A 20000-nucleotide genomic window follows, 5' to 3' on the forward strand; every position below is an offset into this window, starting at 1 on the left:
GCAAATACCAGGAACAACATCTGAGATCTCTATCCAGAAGAGCACAGTCCTAGCAACATCTACGATCATGCACAGAACCCTCAGGCTCCTAAGCCTCTGATACAGTTACTGTGTAAGGAGACACAATACCACCCAGTTGGACAAGAGCACTAGTTTTTGTTATATAAAAAACCTTTCAAAGATATTATGACTCCTGTGCTCCCAGCCTGCTGTGTTTCACTCCCCATCTGTATCTCCAACAAACTCACATGGCGCAGGGCGGTATGCTGTCTCCCTGAGGTTCGCATGGTTCTGACTCGTCCACCAGTGAACACTTGACTCCTTCACCAATGGGGAACTGAAGCACTTGTCTGATCCGTGTCCGAGTGCCTCTCGGAGATTCTGGGTTCAAGCAGGTTTTGGAACAGGGGCCCCACTCTGTCCAGTCTGTCATTTGGCAATCCTTGAGGAGGACACAGGACTGGACGGTCAGAGGCAGGTTCCTTGGTGTGCACAGACTGGAGACAAAAGAAAAGAGAAAGTAAAACAACATTAATGCTACAACACACTTGACATTTTTGTTTTTACATTAAATAATACATGTCTTTGTTGTTCAAAACCCAAACAAGGCTGACAGGTATGTGTAATGTCATTGTTTAGGTGAATTGTCTCTGCCCAACTTGAACTACAATTCTACATATGAGCACAAATTTAGGAATACAATTGTGCATTTTCATAATTTTTTCATTGAATGTCATTTTCACAACTTTTCAAATGATGATTTGAAATAGATTATGAAAAGTCCAATGAAATGTAACATCAAACAGTGCACACAAAACAGTCAAAAGCTTTCATACGGTGATCACATCATATTTTCATTTGATAGGTTACTTTTTTTTTTTTTAAATGGAAAAACATTTTATACTTTACTTTAAAGAGACATGGACATGCATTGCTACATCTTTAAAATATATTTTATCATAATGTTAATCAAACAAATGATGCAGTTTGCAACCTACTGAAGCCTGAATAACCTACACATTCAGGAAGTGAAGAAAATATTTCAGTTACTTCTCAATGTAATCTAAATATCAGTGTGCATTATTATATCATATATATGTTCTGGTCTCTGAACACATCAGTCCAATAGATTACACTTTCTCCCATCAAGCCATATTTTGTCATTATCTACACTCATTACATTCCATTACATTCCACTACTCACTGCATAATCAGCTTCACATTAAAAAATAAACCAGGAGGCTTGTACTTTGGTAAAGCTTTCAATGTTTAGAGAGCCTAAACAATCTCTGACCAGTCATTCACATCTTTTGATCTTCTAAATAGCATTTACATGTAATGAATAATGCGTGTTCTTTGGGGCCGTTCCGAATCATTAGAAATTTGCTCTAACTAAAGCCGACTGCTTTCTGCTACTCAGTCTGGATGCCTTTCCCCTTGAGGCCCTGCAGCTGACGAGCTATTAGTGCTAATTACAGCTTTGCTTCATTTAGAAACCTCTCATTTAGTTGTTGCCACCACACTTCACCTCAAGCAACTGATACTTTTGGTTTAAATGAGGGGATGTATGAGCTTGGGCAAGAGATGTGTTTTCTTCCTTCTTTAACTCCTGTGTCTTTGCAGATTAAAACACCTCTGCAGTCTTTGAAGTGGCGCTGAAACGACACTGTGGAAAATTTTGGTTTTGATTTTGTGCCAAACATACTGTACTCTGTGTATTGGCTCATCTTGTATTGGGGGAAACAATAAGGACTCGAAACAGTAAATGTGATATGCTGAGGCACGTGGCTCAATTTCCTGTCTCAGATGGAAGTTCTTGTGTTTTAAAAAGCCCCTAATGCAGCCAATGACCTATTTTTGCTGGTTCTCCTTTGAGTTTTTTCCGTTTGTTGTGTGTGTATGCTCAAGCTTTTTTTTTTTTTTTTTTTTTTTTTTTTTGTGGAGATTTCAAAGTATTCAAAGTAGCAAAGAAGTCATTATTTCTTCATCTCAGTCATTCAGACAGAATGAGGACACATTCATTCGCTATTTAAATAAGTAAGATGATGTCAGGAAAAATGTTCATTTCCAGGCGTGGAGGTTTTACGCAGTTATTCGCAACAATAGACCCAACAATGGCTTTCAGACAAAACAGCGTTGAGGCAGTCAGAAAAGCTCTAGATTTCAGCACTCACACTTGTGCACTCATTACTTGAACTACATTCATCAAAACAGTTTGCTGCTGAAATCATTATTCTAAGTGGGTCAAGTGATTAAAGAAGAATTTCTACAATTTCCAAGCCTTGATAAAGCAGCAGTCTGTGACTAAATTATGACAGTGAGTGCAAGCTGCAGCCTTAAAGAGCCTGATGGGTACCACTTTACAGTAAAGGGATCCTTATAGAGGACTGATAAATATTTGTAATTAGGTACTTAATTAGATTGTATTTACTAATAATTACTAACATTTATAACCTGAAAAATGAAACACTGAATGGCAATATGCATAATCATTTACTGATGTGTAATTACTATTTATAATTATTATTGTAAAATATAATAAAGATAACTTTTCAAGTTATTATTGTCACCTAAATGATTTACAGGACTTTTGATTAATATTTGAGATACCAACCAAGCTGAGGTGGTGCTACTAAGGACAACCACAAAGATGTCATTATTATAATGGTATTTTACACAGAGCTTCAAATCTACAGTTATAAAGCATGGCTAGCACAAGTTATGAAGCTATTGTGAGATTACAATAAAAAAGTCAATGTCATACTGGTCATATAAGAGACAAATACATGCCAACATGAGGAGAATCCTTGTTTTAGGGCTAGACTGTTGAGAGTAAGCAGCCAGTGTTGGCTCCTATAGTGCTGTGCTATCACAAGACGCCAGAAGTTAAAAAAAAATATCTTAAAGCAACATAGTCTCAATACTGAAAAAGCATTACATGTCCAGTGGAATATGACTGTAATGGCTCAAGATGACTAAACGTGGTACTAGGTTACAGAGCTGCTGTGTACACAGAGCAGTTACTGCATGTAACTCCAGGTCTATGAGTATGTACACATGCATCAGCCTGCCAAACCCAGTAGTTTATGTCATACAGGTGCTGATTAATCAAGTCCTGGTTCATGGCCCAAGGGTTAATGAACAGTAGCCAAACTGTTAACACCACAGACTGTATATAAATAGTGAATAAGCACCTTCATTACATTAGCCATTGGTTTGTGTGGTGCCGTTTTGAAGCATTGATATGCTAAACATAGTCATAGTCTATCTGATTCAATAGAAACAAGTGCCTGTATTTGGATCAGTGGGGTGGAAGTGGAAAAGTGGTGAAACGGAAACCTTCTAAAAATACTGACCACATCCATTAACTGTGTGATAATAATAATAATAATAATAAGAAGAAGAATAAGAATAAGAATAATAATAATAAATACACTACAATACATACATACATACATACATACATACATACATACATACATACATACATACATACATACATACCATCAAGTAATTTCAACTACTTCATATACATTAACACAGTTATGATTAGTAGGGGGAAACACTAATTATAGGTTGTAACTATGTTTGTTTCAGCTATATTCAGCCAATGTGTATTATGGGGCTAGACTTACTTTTGAAGCTAGCCCTAAGTACTAGTGGACATACATGTCACAGCAGAATTTGACATTTCCACACTGGCTTCACTGTGTTTTGCAGTGTTATGATCTTTCCTGTTCAGTTTACTGTGTCAATATACTTCTGTGTTGAATCAACAAAGCTGTGACACATGAGTTAAAGTTGGTTAAAGGGGTTAAACGCTAATGATGTTCATTTTTGTCTTCTGTTAATGTAATTGTACTTTTCTTTTTTTCTTTTGTTCAGACAAAAGAAAAAAAACTATACCTTGTCTGAACAAAAGAAAGAAGAAAGTATAATTAAAGGGGTAAAAGACAAGCCCTGTGTTATCAAAGAAAAGGCATGTATAGAGTGAAAGAGTGACAGAGTTCTGCGCTATTCTTAATCTTTCACTGTTTCTTTTAAAATTGATCATATGCTGCAGTAATTTGGTTTATTATTAGATAATAGTGAATCCAATTAGACTATAGTCCCCTGCACTGCTTAATCTCCTTGGTGAAGGTAAAAGGTTGAAATTACTCTGTGAGCTGTTAATATCCTTTGGTGGTCTGCCCAATTAAATTTTATTTACATGTAAGAAATACTGCACTAATAGTTAACTCATATTTCATTAAAGAACTTAAATTATCTAACCTTTGTTATCAATGTTTACTTACAGTATCCACACAAACCATTGAGGAATCAAGCAGGAAGCCAAAACCCTATTTGCCAACTAAGCTTAAAGCTGTGGGAGACTTTCGTCACCAATTTTTCATCAAATCTCTAAAACCCCAGTCAAAGCCTAAGTATCCGGAATCTGTAAGTCTTTCTGTGATTACTCACCTGAATCAATTCCCTCACGGTGAACAATTTTGAAGCGTCATCCACCATAAACTAACCATTTGTTGACAAGCAGAGCCAGTAGGTAACTCGGGCATCTTTGGAATTTTGTCGTGCATTGTGGGAAGCGGAGGTACGCGCCACCGCCTGGCAGCAGCAGTGGCAGTACAACCATATGACATTATATGGCTCCAACAAGCATGACGCAAAAGTGTCTGAAACACGCAAATGGCCAGAGGGAAGCGGAGCTCCAGCCGTTTCAGGTTCATGTTTCTTGCAGCTGCCGCTGCCAGGTGGTGCTCCGCTTGCTCCGCTTCCCTTCAGCGGTTTCCACTTTTCAGCCACTTCCGTGTTGTGTTTGTTGCACCCATATAATATCATATGGTTACACTGCCGCTGCCAGGCAGCACCTCCGCTTCCCACAATGCACGTCGCGACAAAATTCCAAAGATGCCCTAGTTACGTACTGGCTCTGTTTGTAAACAAACGGTTTGTTTATGGTGGATGACACTTCGAAATTGTTCACCGTGAGGAAAGAGATTAAGGTAAGTAATCACAGAAAGACTTATGGATTCATGATACTTAGGCTACGACTGGGGTTTTACAGATTTGATGAAAAATTGGTGACGAAAGTCTCTCGCACCTTTAAAACTAAGGAACAGAGTGAATAACATGTCTGTAGTTTAATGCTGCTATGAGCTGTCATGATCAGACAAGGTGCCTTTCATACATGTTCTGATGTGCAAAATGATGTGTTTTGACTATTAAAATGGATATAGTGTGAAAACTAAGGAGTCATGTTTTTACTATTGCAAAACAAACCTGAGGGACTTAAGAATAATATTGAAGTATCATTGGCTCACTTGGAGAAATACACAAAGTTTCTTTACAGATGAGTGGACTACTGAATATTTGTGAGATCACTAGACATTCTCCACTCAGGACCCTCAAGAACCATCCTGACAGTTAGTGATGGTATGCCAGCGAGAACACATGATATACTGATGTCACAGACAGGAGGTGGGCATAGCCGCAGCTCAAAGCAAGATACACTGAAAAAGCCAGTTTGGCATTGAAAACCAGGAGTATATTGACAAAGAGCTTTTTAAAATCTCAAATGAACTTGTAAACTAGTGAAAAATAATATTAATAATACATTTTATTTGTATAGCGCTTTTTGTGGTACTCAAAGACACTTTACATACAGCAGATAAAAACATAAACCAAACACATTGAAAACAGATAAAAAAAAACAGGTACAAAAGGCAATTATATGAATGTAAAACAGTTAAACATTAAAAGCAATCTTAAACAAATGACTTTTTAAAAGGGATTCGTAAGCGGTAAGTAGAGCTTACCAATACCCTTGCCGGATTGCACAGCACTGTGCCCCTCCTGCTCACTGATACTCTACCTACCCAGGGATTACTTTTGTTGAAAGTTTCAAAAATTTATTTAAAAAATTCAACGACTGAAAATTAGCCATCAAAGTGGGCGCTGCACCTCTACTAGTGGTAATGAACGTCTGTGAAATTTGAAAAGAATCAGGTGAGTAGTGTCCGATAAATGGGATGGACAAAGATCTTGGATGGGCCAACAGTCAGACACAAGGATGGACAGAATTCCTGGTATATCTATGTACCCCCACCCTCTGGGGTGGGCACAGGTATAAAAAAGTGGCATAGTATTTTCCCTTTAAGAAATGCACAGTAACAGGAACAGTAGATAACAGCAGATGAAGCCTCATCCGAGGCTGCACAGTATACGTAGACTCATTGTTTACCAACGGGTAAATATACTCCTGATCAAAATTTTAATACCAGTTGAAAAATTCCAAGGATTTACATTTTGCACTGTTGGTTCTTAAGAAGGTTCTTAAGAAGGTATTTCAAAATGCAATAAGAAGAAATGGTAGTGAGACAAACAAAATAATTAGTTAACAATTTACTGAAACAATAACAACAATTAAACTGAAATAGGCTATTCATCAGCTCAGCAAAAGTTTAAGATCACAGCCTTTAAAAGCCAAAATCTGTGTAAAAATGTGGGTTCAATGTCATTTTCTGTCAGGTATTCACACTGTCATGACCTCCTGATTGAAAAGGCAAAAAAGCTTTCTCTCTTTGAATGTGGTCAGATTGTTGACCTGCATAAGCAAGGCCTCTCGCTACATGCCATCGCTGCTGAGGTTGGATGCAGCAAGATAATCATTTTGAATTTCTGAAAAGATCCTGAGGGTTATGGAACAAACTAGTCAAGTGGTAGACCCAAAAAATTTTTACCAGCACTGAGCTGGAGGATCCAATTGGTTGACCATCATGACACAGGATGACCCAAACTACGGACGTTACTGGCGCCGACTGCAGCCCAATAACCATGAAATGGCATCTACCAGAGTAGGGCTTTAAGAACAAAAAACGTCTTCAAAGGCCTCGTCTCCTTCAACGCCACAAAACTGCCCATTTGGACTCTGCAAGAGAGCACCGAACATGGGATATTGAAAAGTGGAAGAAGGTTTTATTCTCTGATGAGAAAAAATGTAACCTTGGCAGTCCTGATGGCTTCCAACATTACTGGCAGGACAAGGAGATCCCACTGGAGATGTTTTCTACGTGGCACAGTGGAAGGGGCGCCATCATGACCTGGGGTGCTTTTTCCTTTAATGGAACAATGGAGCTTCAGGTTGTGCAGGTGCGTCAAATGGCGGCTGGTGGAGATCCCACTGGAGATGTTTTCTATGCAGTACAGTGGAGGGGGTGCCATTTTTATTGTGCTTTTAGTCTTCTGTACAGCACTTTGGTCCACTGTGGTTGTTTTAAAGTCCCTTATAAATAAAGTTGGATTAGACTGGATTGGATCACAACCTGGGGTGCTTTTTCCTTAAGTGGAACAATGGAGCTTCAGGTTGTGCAAGGGTGTCAAACGGCAGCTGGCTTTGTGGAGATGTTGCAGGGGCCACCCCTAATGACTGAGGGCCCTCATCTGTGTGGTAATGACTGGGTTTGAAAACAGGACAACGCTGCAGTTCACAGTGCCCACCTGACAAAGGACTTCTTCCAGAGGAGTAATGTCACTCTTTTGGACCATCCTGTGCATTCCCCTGATCTAAATTCAAATGAGAACATTTGGGGATAGATGGCAAGGGAGGTTAACAAAAATGGATATCAGTTCCAGACAGTGGGTTCAAAATGACTGTCGAATTGCGTCCGACCTCAGCAGCGATGGCACGTTGTGAGAGGCCTTGCTTATGCAGCTCAACATATCCAACCACGTTCAAAGAGAGAAAGCCTTTTTTTGCCTTTGCCATCAGGAGGTCATGGCAGTGTGAATACCTGACAGAAGATTACAATGAATCCACATTTTTGCGCAGATTTTGGCTTTTAAAGGCTGTGGTCTTAAACTTTTGATCAGCTGATGAACAACCTATTTCAGTTTAATTGTTGATTTCAATAAATTGCTAACTCAGGTTTTTTTTTTTTTTTGTCTCACTCCCATTTCTTCTTTTTGTATTTTGAAACGCTACTTAGAATCTTCTTAAGATCCAACAGTGCAAAATGTAAGGTCTTTTTCAATTTTTCAACTGGTCTTAAAATTTTGATGAGGAGTGTACAGTCTTTCTAATGTGTAATAATAGATTAACAACAACAATGGATATTTTAGTGTGATAGAGACGCAACTCTGAAGGTAATTTTGAATACTGAATTAACAGGACACAAGACAAAGTTCACACACACACACACACACACACACACACACAAACAAACAAATACACACATAATTTGGGTTGAGCTCAGGACTATGGAGAAAGTAAATGCCCAATGACAGATGTTCATCAAACAAAATTGGAAATGAAGTGAACAAGATGTTCAGAGAGCATCTGGCTAGGATATGACTGGGTTATGGCTTCAGTGGGAAGTTTGTTCCACTTTTCTGAAAGTGGCAAAAACAACTATGAATATTTCACAACAAGAAATAAACAAGCCAAGGATTAATATTTATGCTCCTAAGGGCATGTGAGCTGTTTTCACAGTTCCTTTGAAATATTTGATCCTAGTCACTGCTGAGAGCTCAACGCCAACAAAGCATTAATGACTAGATTTAGTACATAATTGATCAAATCATTGAGAACAGTGGCATCTGACAGCTACACGATACAAACTGAGGCTTGCTCTGCCGACACTGTCGCTGATTCTTTCCTAGAGATCAGAGACCTTTTGAAAGCACTAATCCTGGTTTCTAGGGAACAGTGACGAAATTTTAACTTCCTGTCAGTCGAGGAACAGAGGTACAGATGACTGATTTTTTTTTTTTTTTTAAGTCTGTTGAACCCAATGTTACAGAATAACTCTCCCCTTGGACAAGTCCCCCTCCCCCACCATGGCATCGTGCCATATAGTGCACTGTCTTTTTCTGACAAGTTTCAGGAAGTATACAACTACTTGTCGTCAGGATCATACCCCGATGGATTAAAAGCACCTTATATTTATTATTTCTTTAGGAGGCACATGTCTTTATGTATGTAATATACATTGTAATTGGTATAGTATAATTTTGATTTAATATCTACCTACCTCTATCCAGGGGGATAGTTGGCAACTTAAGGAAGCTATCCTAGTTATCTTAGGATAAATTGTCCCCCGGGGGGGTGTCCAGGGGGGAAGTTATCCTGTTACACTGGTGTTCCATCTGAGAAGTGCAAAGAGCAGATTTTGATTTGCAGTGTCTTTATGAATCGTAAAACTGTTGTATTTTAACAACACTAGTTCCCAGGTATAATTAATCATTCTGTAACAGAGCCCATTAAACAGTAACAGTAAAAATCCACTGGTTATCAGACATTAGACAGATGTGCATTTTGCGCTTCTGGTCGGGTAAACATTTGTCCCTTTGTGTATTCTATTCTATTCTATTCTATTCTATTCTATTCTATTCTATTCTATTCTATTCTACTCTACTCTACTCTACTCTACTCTACTCTACTCTATTCTATTCTATTCTGTTCTATTCTATTCTAACAGTGGCATATGAATATTAGCCAGTACTTGCTGAAATGTACTAATATCACTCGAGGTAAACAGTGTCCATTGAAAGTTTGTAAATACCCACACCAACCCTTTTGAGAGAGACTCATGCATGTTGCTTTGTTTATATGCATTTGGTCCATCCCTTAAATATACTGAAAAAACTGTCACTGTCACTCGTTTCAGTTGGAGCACTCATGGTGATGACAGCTCAGTTGACATTTATCCAGTATACTGTGAAGGTCTATGCTCGGGCACTGGAAAGAAAGATTGAAGATTCGAGATCAGATTCAAGAGTAACATTGCAGTTTTCATCCTGGTCCTGGAACACTGGACCAGCTTTTCACACACTACATGGCTCTGGAGGATTCATGGGAGTTTGCCCAACCAGTTTATGTGTGTTTTGTGGATTTGGCAATGGCATTTGACCATGTCCATTGGGTTATTGTTTGGGGAAGCTTTGGGAGTACGGAGTCCATGGCCCACTGCTACAGGCTGTTTGGTCCCTGTATGAATGGAGCCAGAGATTGGTTCACATTGCCGGCAGTATGTCAGACTCATTCCTGGTGCAGGTTGGATTGTTAATTATGTTCTTAATTTTTATGGGCAGAATTTCGGCAGATGATGTGGTCTTCTTAGCCGCTTCAAACTATGACCTCCATCTTGCACTGGGGCAGTTTGTAGTATTAAGTTTAAGTATCTCAGGGTCTTGTTCTTGAGTGAAGGAAGGATAGAGCAGGAGATTGACAAGTGGATTGAGGCACAGCATCAGTAATGATGTAACTGTGACAGTGGCTCAGTCCGTCTGCTGGTTTGGTGTGATGAAGAGGGACCTGAGCCAAAAAGCAAAGCTCTCGATTTACCAGTTGATCAGTGATACTACCCTAAGCTATGGTCACAAGCTGTGGATAGTGACCAAAAGAACAAGGACACAGATACAAGTGGTGGAAATGAATTGTCTCCACAGGGTAGCTGGGCTCTCCCTTAGAGATGGTGTGAGGAGTTTGGCCATCCATGAAGAGTTTGTGTGGTGCTTAATTGGTCAGTTTTTTGTTTTTCATGCTGATTGACTACATTTACAAGCTTAGCTTAACAGTGAGGTACAATCCTGCTGCTGTGGAGGAGCAGAAGGGAGGCAATGAAAAACCCAGGAGTGACTGTAGGCATTAGAAAACCAGACCTGACAGCAGGTAATGGAGTTAACTAACAGTCGACAAATGACCATCTCTCGACATAAAACAGATTCCAACACAAACTGCATCTAAGTACGCAAGCATGGTTTATCTTCCATATAGAAGTTTTCAATATACAAAGTCTAACACTCAAATAAACACAGAAATAGCTGATAATGACAGATAACAATAGCAGTCACTTATCTTGAAATGAGGGTTTCATCCAGCAGTTTTCATAAAGCTGAATACAGACAATTAATTTATTATACAATATAAATATAATTCAGTGAAATAATTACGATAAGGCAATTTTGACAAACAGTTGGATATCCTGTCCAATTACTGCACAGTGGCTTGTCTAGTTCCACTGTGTGATCTTTGTTTCTTATTGTATTATATGTTGCAACACTGCATGTTTGCCGTATATCATCAAGATCCTTAAGAAACAAAATTTCACTTTAGTTTATAGTGTGTATATGGATGAGAACTTGAACTGAGCTGAGTGTGCTGAACTACATTTTCTACGGTGTACGCAATAATAGAACAAAATAGAAATCACTCTAATAATGGCTTGTTTTCAAACACAAAATAGAAACTGAAGAAACCATTGAATAGAAACCATTGTAAAAGCAGATTCATTAAGAGTCATAATAAACTTAATCAAAATATTTCGTTTTCATGACAGATTTGGTAAGAGTGACATTAGATGCTACTGTAGTCTAATGTCTACAGATGAACAAGGTTATGTAATAATCAAAGGCAGGTTCCAAGCACAGTGTTTGGTGAACAAACAACGGTGGTTTTTGGAAGGTGCTAAAGCTGTCAAACAGTTACTTTGACTAATCACCTCAATACACTGTCATAAGTGAACAAACTTTGTTGTTTCATGACTGTTAAGCTAGACATTTATAAGAAAGTAATTATATGCATATGTAAATAAATAGGCATCAAATGCAAACAATTTTCAGAACAATTTCATTTTTTCCTAAGCTATTGCTTTAATTGCTAGGAATTTCAGGAGAGACACCCTTTACTGTCAGCCAGCATCAGAGCCAGGTGCTGCTTTCATCATTTACTACTGAATTACACTGATTGTTGTTGACTTACATTGATTGATTGAGACTTCAGTGGAGTAATAGACAGTATTTGTGAGTCATTTTATTCATCTTATTTTCATAGTCAGATGTGACTATATACCGCACACCAATAATGAGAAGTTAGATCCCAGGTGAGTTTAATCACTCTGTGAATGGATTGCCTAAGGATACAACCAATATAGACAGCACTGTGGTTAACAGCACCCATGCAATGCACAACTTAATAGCTTATACATTATTTATATTCACTATTGTCTAATCTAAGAAGTAGATTGCTTTTGAATGCACCAAAAGTTTTCTTTTTATTGAGACTGAAGTAAACGTTTCACATCACAAGAAATCATGTTGGCCTTTTACACAGTTTCAGATAAACCTTGTTATTTTAAAGCTTTCAGTCTATCTTTGTGGCTGGGCAAGGAAAACATGTCACTGGTAACATTCTGTCTGATAGACAATTTCTCAGCAAATCTAAGAACATATATTACACATCCATTGAGGCCCAAACGCAAAAAACTGCATTATTTATTTATATATTTTTAAAGTGGCACACAGAACTGTGGCTAAGATTGATCTGGTGTCATAAAATAAGTTGCTTTGTCACTTGTGTCCTCAAAACCTGACATCAAATACACTGTCGCAGTAGTGCCTCATTGCTCTGACAGCACTGTGCTGACAAAGACACAGCCAATAAACACTCACCCCGTGTCAACTCCTGACAAGGAGAAAAACTTTCAGGGAGACATGTCTGGCATCCTGTTTACCTGTTAGAAAATCACTGACTAAGAGACCAGTGCACTACACATAAAAGAAGCACACAAAGACACGCTCAAAGGCAAAGGCTGATTTTGTTTTAATCCATACAGACCCAAAGAGCTATTGGTAACTAAAAGCATCTCCTGATCTAAAATGTTTAATAACTTTAGAACAACTAATCCTATCAATACATGTAAATAACTGGTGTAAAATGCAGTTTGTCATCTTTTCATGGTCATTAGATATGACCAATTTGGATGTCCAGGGACTCCGTAGTGAATGTGGAAACACTGTCATCTTCTGCAACATTGATTCACTAGTAAAACCCACTTAAGTTTAATAAATGACAGTGGATGGAGACACCTTTTAAGGGGGGGAAACCAACCAATGTAAATAACAGACAGGTTGTGACAGTTTTCTTACATCTATATCCTACATTACTGGCACTAACGTTCACGTGAACTGAACTGTTAGCAGTCTCAGAATTCGTGAACGTCCCCGTGCATTGAGACGCTGTAAAGGGGGGGTAAACATGACAAATTCATGAGGCCCAGCATTTGTGGAGGGGGCCATAGAGCAGTGGAAGAGGGTTACCTGATTTTCGCTGAAAAATGCAAAATACACAGGATAATATTATAATAAATGCTGATAAATCACTTGGAAGCTATGACAAAAATAGTTGTGGGTCTTTAAGGGTTAATGGCTATGTCTTAAAATGGCTTAAAGAACATGCTTGTTCTCATCCAAGACCCCTGTACAGACACAACCCTGATTTGTGGTCATAGTTTTATATTTTTGTGTGCACTGTGTTTCTATTAATCTTTTTTTTTTTTACCTTTAGAACAAAAAGCCTCTAGTAGATAGATCCAGTTGTACTCAAAATGATACAGTTACATCAAATAAATAAAATGTGATCTAGTCTAATACAAAGGAATTCATGTTTCCGTAAGTGCAGCTAGGAAGAAGTAAACATTTCCATAATCAGGTTCATGTTTTTCTTAGTTTGAAAAGACTAACACTAATAATAATGTGTTGCTAATTATATAGAAGATCAGCTCCATCCATTGATAACTGAATAAACACTTTGCTTTTGGGGCAGCAGCAACAAAGTTTGCTCAACATACTCAGACCTCTAGCAGTTATAATTTGCTGCGAACATTAGCTATGGTTAGCTCACCAACTAATGTAAACATCTATTAATTAGATATGTGTGGTCTGTAAAAAATGTATATGTGTTTGATAAATAAAATGTAATCTTGTATTTTTATTTCCATTTAATTTATTTCAGTGTGTGATATCTGTATTTCATGCTGAATTTGAAGTGTGCAACCAAATGAATAAAGGTAGTGGCTGATAACAATGCTTCTAAACACGAGACATCAACTGCTATGAAATGAAAAGAAAAAGAGGAAGTCTGTATATCTACGTAATTATGTTCTTTTCAGTGTCACAACTTCTTATACACTGGACCTTTAAGTAGTAAAACTAAATGTAAAATTTCATTTAAATCTCAGAAAATGCTTTAAAGTAGCTGCAAAATGTTCTAGTACAGATAAGATGTCAGCAACCAGGGTCTCATCAGTCTATCTGTGGCTACTACCGCAAATTAGGAAAAGGTGTTTCAATGTCCAATTAAGAGCATTAACTGCTCTTCAAAAAGGTCAAAATCATCTTGAGTATGAAAACGTTTTCTTTAATTACCAAAAACTTTTTCTAGGGTCATGGTTCAAAATACGTATGGAATACAGATGAAGTAAATACTGTCTATCTCGTAAAAATGTCTGGATTTAATTTCTAAGATGCTAGCTCATTTTAGAAACTTTTTTATTCTTAATGTCAAATCACCATGAAAAATGTTACTTACTGTTTTACAACAGCGCTTCCGTTCCTGTGTATGCAGGTCACATTCCGGGTCTGGTAGCCAACCTGGATGTCCCAAAATGGACTTTCCTGCCGGTTAAGACGGTTCCTGGACCGTTTCTTCTGAATAAGCTCCCTAGTCTCAGGATCTTTAACTGCTCCTACTCTTTCCCTGAGTCCTTGGCCTTTCCCTTTCCTGCGCTTGGCTTGGCGTGCTGGCCGAGTCAGTGGAAGAGTGCAGGGACTCCATGGTCCAACCCTGAGGCTGTACATGCCTTCTGGACCTGTACATGGTCCAGGTTTACATGACTGGAACTCAGTTAAGTTAGGACAAACTGCGCCTCCAAAAAGCGGAGGCACCAAAACGCTGCGAACCCTGTTCCTGAGTCCTGTCCCACATGTTTTGGAGCAGGATGTCCATGGCGAATACTCAGAAACCACACAGTCCTGAGGGCAGGGGATCAAACAGGCCTGCTCCAGGCGAGGCTTGGGCTCAAAGTATTCACAGATGGCATCCTCTGCTGGAGAGCCGTCTGACTTGAGCATGCAGCCCACCTCCCGGGTCTGAATGCCCTCTTCGCCTCCACTGCACGTGAACGGCTGTGAGGCCCCAAAGGTCCTTGCCGACACTGGCACACAGTCATTCCAGGCACCCAGTTTCCAATCGTAAAGGTCCTTGTGCCAGTCACAGACACGGAAACAGTTCCTCTGGTTGGACGGACGCTGGCCCTGATCACAGTTGGTGTGAAGTGTTGTCCAGCCGTCCACATGGGCGCACCACACTGCCCGGCTTTGGCTGCCACCTGGGCCACAGTCACTGCCCATGCATCTTCCCCATGGACCTGGAAAAAGAGGAAACAGACTGGAATTACAGTATGAAAGACCATATAGAATCCCACATGGCACTGCTGTACTTCAGGATGCATTAAGATGACTCTCCTTCCAGGGATTTCCCGTCTTTGTGAAGGGCTTTGGTATTACAATGGCTTTTTAGTTGTTACTGACTAAAAACTGCAACTGGCATTATTTTTGGCTCTATATTACTTTAATATTTTGTAAAATGGTTAAAAGAAACAAAAAACAAATCAGTTAATCCCTGTTCCTATTTCTAGAAAAAACACAAAAAAAACCTCTGTCTCATTGGCTTACTATGACAGCTTTTCTCCACAGAGAAATCTTGCTTTCTGTTTGTCAAGTTTACATGCAGTATCAGCAATTTTTTTTGTACAGTGTAATAGTTATAGCCATTGGTATTATTTTTTTGTGTTTAAAGTTTATTTAATTTCAATATTTTGAAATTTTGCTGACATAGTTTGAGGAACCAGCATTTTATCATTATAATAGTTACATCTGGGTTTATTAAATGTTATGTTGCTTGGTCAGTGTCTGCTATGTGAAAAATAAACAATCTTAAATTAAAAAAATAACCGCCTTTTACATTGTTTCTATCTTTATGAATAACTCAGACCACAGTCATTTTCTTAATCTAAAGATGAATGTGTTGCAATGTATTTCACATTAAATTTAACAGAGAAAGAGAGCAAACTAGGAACTAAATCATTAAATTGTATTTTGTGAATAATTGAGTTGAGATGATGATTCAGGTTCAGATGTGGATGGGTTAGAGGGGCTGTTCATTGATTGTGAGAGGAGAAAACATGAAAACATTCTGTTATTTGATCAGTGCTAATACCAACGTTTACTTAAATTTTCTCACAAACAAAACTTCAGTCACACTGGCCTACATCACACCTTCCAGTGCCATAGTGAGACCATATAATTTCTCCTGCTGTCACTTGTAAAACAGCATCTAAAGTATCATCAGTGAGGACATCACTTCTCTAATATGGTTGAGATGTAAAAGGTGTTGAAAAGCTGCTGACAGCCCACAGCACATGACATATGAATGCAGAAAAAAAAAGCCATACTAAATAAAAATAACCTGTCACCTTGTTTTTCTGCACACGTGGATCAGACACAACAATCCTGGTGTGGGAGAGACTGATGGAGGAGGGGATGAATGATGATTAGGCAATGCAAATACAATGTGCAACAGTACAGATTATAGTTGATGAAAGCGAAGTGTCTAAGAACCAATTTACAGGGCCCTCCAGGAATCTGTGGCATTTATCAAACTCTATTGACAAGTAGCAGGAAGTGCCTCAAACATCAATAAAACTTATTTTTCTGTCAGTATGTCTGCTGCATGGCTGTTTCCTACCTCCTCTACCTACACCATTCACAAGACAAACAGGTAATCAGAAAAATACAAAGTAAAATCAATCCCAAATTAAAGCCGCAAGCGGCATTGAAAGACCCTCACCACAGGCACGTCCAGTAAAAGTATGTCCATTGTTCAGCAGGTGGCGCTCTAGCACCAAATTTCAATGTTTTCTGATGAATGGGTGTAGGCCTGGGTGATTGACAGCTGATTCAAATTTGAGGCCAATCTTTGTTCGTATGTCCAAACTAAAGAAATTTTTATATAAGTAAATCTGTAGGGAGTGCTATGCAGCCAAAATTCAATTTCTTCCTTTGAATGGGTGTAAGCCTGTGAGATGTACCACTCAGTCAAATTTGAGCCAAATCGGTGTTTGTATGTCCAAACTGATGCAATTTTCGTAAAGGTAAATTTGTAGAGGGTGCTATTGTGTGAATTTTCAATGTCTTCTGACAAATGGGTGTAGGCCTTGGAGATTGGCAACTGATCCAAATTTGAGCCAAATAGGTGATCATATGTCCAAGCTGAAACAATTATAAAAAAAATTAAATTTGTAGGGGGTGCTATGGACCCAAATCTCAAATTTTTCAGATGACTGGGTGTAGGCCTGTGAGATTAACGTCTGACTGAAATTTGAGCCAAATCTGTGATCATATGTCCGAGCTGAAGCAATTTTTGTAAAGTTAACTTTGTAGGGGATGGTATAGTGTAAAATTTTAATTTCTTCCAATAAATGGGTGAAGGCCTGGGAGATAGAAGTCTGAGTCAAATTTGAGCCAAATCAGTGTTCATATGTCTGAACTGATGTCATTTTCGTAAATGTACATTTGTAGGGGGCACTATAGTGCAAAATTGCAATTGTTTTCAACAAATGGGTGTAGGCCTGTGAGATAGACGTCTGATTCAAATTTGAACCAAATCGGTGTTCGTATGTCTGAGCTGAAGCAATTTTTGTCATGGTAAATTTTCCAAAAAACTTTGCAAAGTTTGCAACCTCGTCGCACAAAAACGGTGACACCGATCCCAAAAATGTGGCTAACTTTTGATGCCCCAGTTCTCTACATACTGTACACCAAGTTTGAGCTCATTCGGCCAAACGCCCAAGGAGGAGATAGTTAAAATACGACATCAGTGAAAACGCTGACTCAGGGTTTTCGAAATTTCAATCCAATACGGCTGACTAAGGGTTGGTTTAGGGGCATGGCCATAATAATATTGTTTTTTTTGTCTCCTGACGAAGAATCTGTGTACCAATTTTCATGGCTCTACGACAAACTTTATGTTGGATGTGGTCCCATTGGTGTAATGTATTTCCACTTTTCAAGGGGGCACTGTCACAGCGTTTCTTTACCAACATCTACGAAACCTGTATGTAAATTCAATTTTTCGCACTTCTGAATTTTGGGCAAAATTTGGTGAGTTTTCTTAAATGTTTAGGGGGTCAAATTTGAGCTCAAAGTGCCGGAGAAGGAAAAAACAAATAAATAAATAAAAATAATAATTAAATCCGCAAGCGGCATTGAAAGGCCCTTGCCATGGGCATGTCCAGTATGAATATGTCCATCGTTCAGCAGGTGGCGCTCTAGCACCAAATTTTAATGTCTTCTGATGAATGGGTGTAGGGCTGAGAGATTGACAATTGACTCAAATTTGAGGCAAATTGTTGTTCATATGTCCGAACTAAAGACATTTTTGTATAAGTAAATCTGTAGGGGGCGCTATGCAGCCAAAATTCAATTTCTTCTACTGAATGGTTGTAGGCCTGTGAGATGTACCGGTCAGTCAAATTTTAGCCAAATCGGTGTTTGTATGTCTGAAGTGATACAATTTTCGTAAAGGTAAATTTGTAGGGGGCGCTATTGTATGAATTTACAATGTTTTCTGACAAATGGGTGTAGGCTTGGGAGATTGACAACTGATTCAAATTTGAGGCAAATAGGTGATTGTATGTCCAAACTGAACCGATTTTAGTAAAATAAATTTGTAGGGGGCGCTGTGGAGCCAAATTTAAAATTTTTCAGATGAATGGGTGTAGGCCTGGGAGATAGACGTCTGATTCAAATTTGAACCAAATCGGTGTTTGTATGTCCAAGCTGAAGCAATTTTTGTAAACGTAACTTTGTAGGGGGCGCCATAGTGCAAAATTTAAACTTCTTCCAATAAAGGGCTGTAGGCCTGGGAGATTGACAACTGTCTCAAATTTGAGCCAAATGAGTGTTTGTATGTCCAAGCTGAAGCAATTTTTGTAAAGGTAACTTTGCAGCGGGCGCTATAGTGGGAAATTTAAATTTCTTTTGATAAATGGGTGTAGGCCTGGGAGATAGACGTCTGATTCAAATTTGAACCAAATCGGTGTTTGTATGTCTGAGCTGAAGCAATTTTTGTCATGGTAAATTTCAGAAAAAACTTTGCAGAGTTTGCGACCTTGGTGCACAAAAATGGTGACACTGATGCCAAAAATGTGGCTAACTTATGATGTCCCACTTCTCTAGATACTCTACACCGATTTTGAGCTCATTCGGCCAAATGCTCAAGGAGGAGATAGTTAAAATACAACATCAGCAAAAACGCTGACTCAGCATTTTGGAAATTTCAATCCAATATGGCCGACTTCCGGTTGGTTTAGGGGCATAGCCATAATAATATTTTTTGTTTGTCTTCTGACGATGAATCTGTGTTTTCATGGCTCTACGACAAACTTTACGTTGGACGAGGTCCCATTGATGTAATGTATTTCCACTTTTCAAGGGGGCGCTGTCAAAACATTTCTTTACCGACATCTACGAAACCTACATGTAAATTCAATTTCACACACTTCTGAATTTTGGGCAAAATTTGGTGAGTTTTCGTAAATGTTTAGGGGGTCAACTTTGAGCTCAAAGAGCAGGAGAAGAAAAATAACTTTAAAAAAAATATATAATAATAATAATCTGAGCAAGAACAATATAGCCATTTCCGCAGCAACCACATATCTGGCTGTATTTGAAAGCTCTTGAGGTTCCCCTTTGTCTCCGTGGGGTCCAATGTCTTGTGCCGTGCACTTACACCAACATGACTGACCCTGACTGGGCGTCTCCCATTGACTCCCATTCATTCCAAGCAGGTGTAAATATGCAGTTTGTGTATGTGACATGTACATGTTCGGAAAGGTCTCACTGCCGTGAATGTGAATATGTGTGAGAGTAGCAACAGTGGCGAAAGGCGACCGCGTCACTGGCGATTTCATCCCCATGCTCCCACTGCAGACTCAATAGGCCCGGTGCCGGCTTTACTCGGCTCGGGCCTAATAGCACAACATTTTGCTTTAACAGATATACTGATTTGTGATTCTAGTCAACTGATCATATTGTACTCATACTATTCATTACTAAAGGATATTCTCAAAAATAACAGACTGAAATCACAATTATTGCCATGA

The 20000-nt window shown here is 38.8% G+C and overlaps 1 protein-coding gene across 4 annotated transcripts in view; it reads right to left on the minus strand.

Moving 5' to 3' along the window:
* thsd7ab (thrombospondin, type I, domain containing 7Ab) overlaps positions 1 to 20000 on the minus strand; it is a 277249-nt gene that overhangs the window by 161219 nt on the left and 96030 nt on the right. For all 4 annotated transcript variants that reach the window (XM_030157281.1, XM_030157284.1, XM_030157282.1 and 1 more), the window contains exons 2-3: positions 14366 to 15203; positions 249 to 497 (exon numbers count right to left, since the gene is read on the minus strand). In XM_030157281.1, the coding sequence (XP_030013141.1) occupies positions 249 to 497; positions 14366 to 15203 (1087 nt within the window). The remainder of the gene's footprint in view (positions 1 to 248; positions 498 to 14365; positions 15204 to 20000) is intronic.

This window comes from Sphaeramia orbicularis, chromosome 16, assembly GCF_902148855.1.
Source record: "Sphaeramia orbicularis chromosome 16, fSphaOr1.1, whole genome shotgun sequence".
NCBI classification, from domain to species: Eukaryota; Metazoa; Chordata; class Actinopteri; order Kurtiformes; family Apogonidae; genus Sphaeramia; species Sphaeramia orbicularis.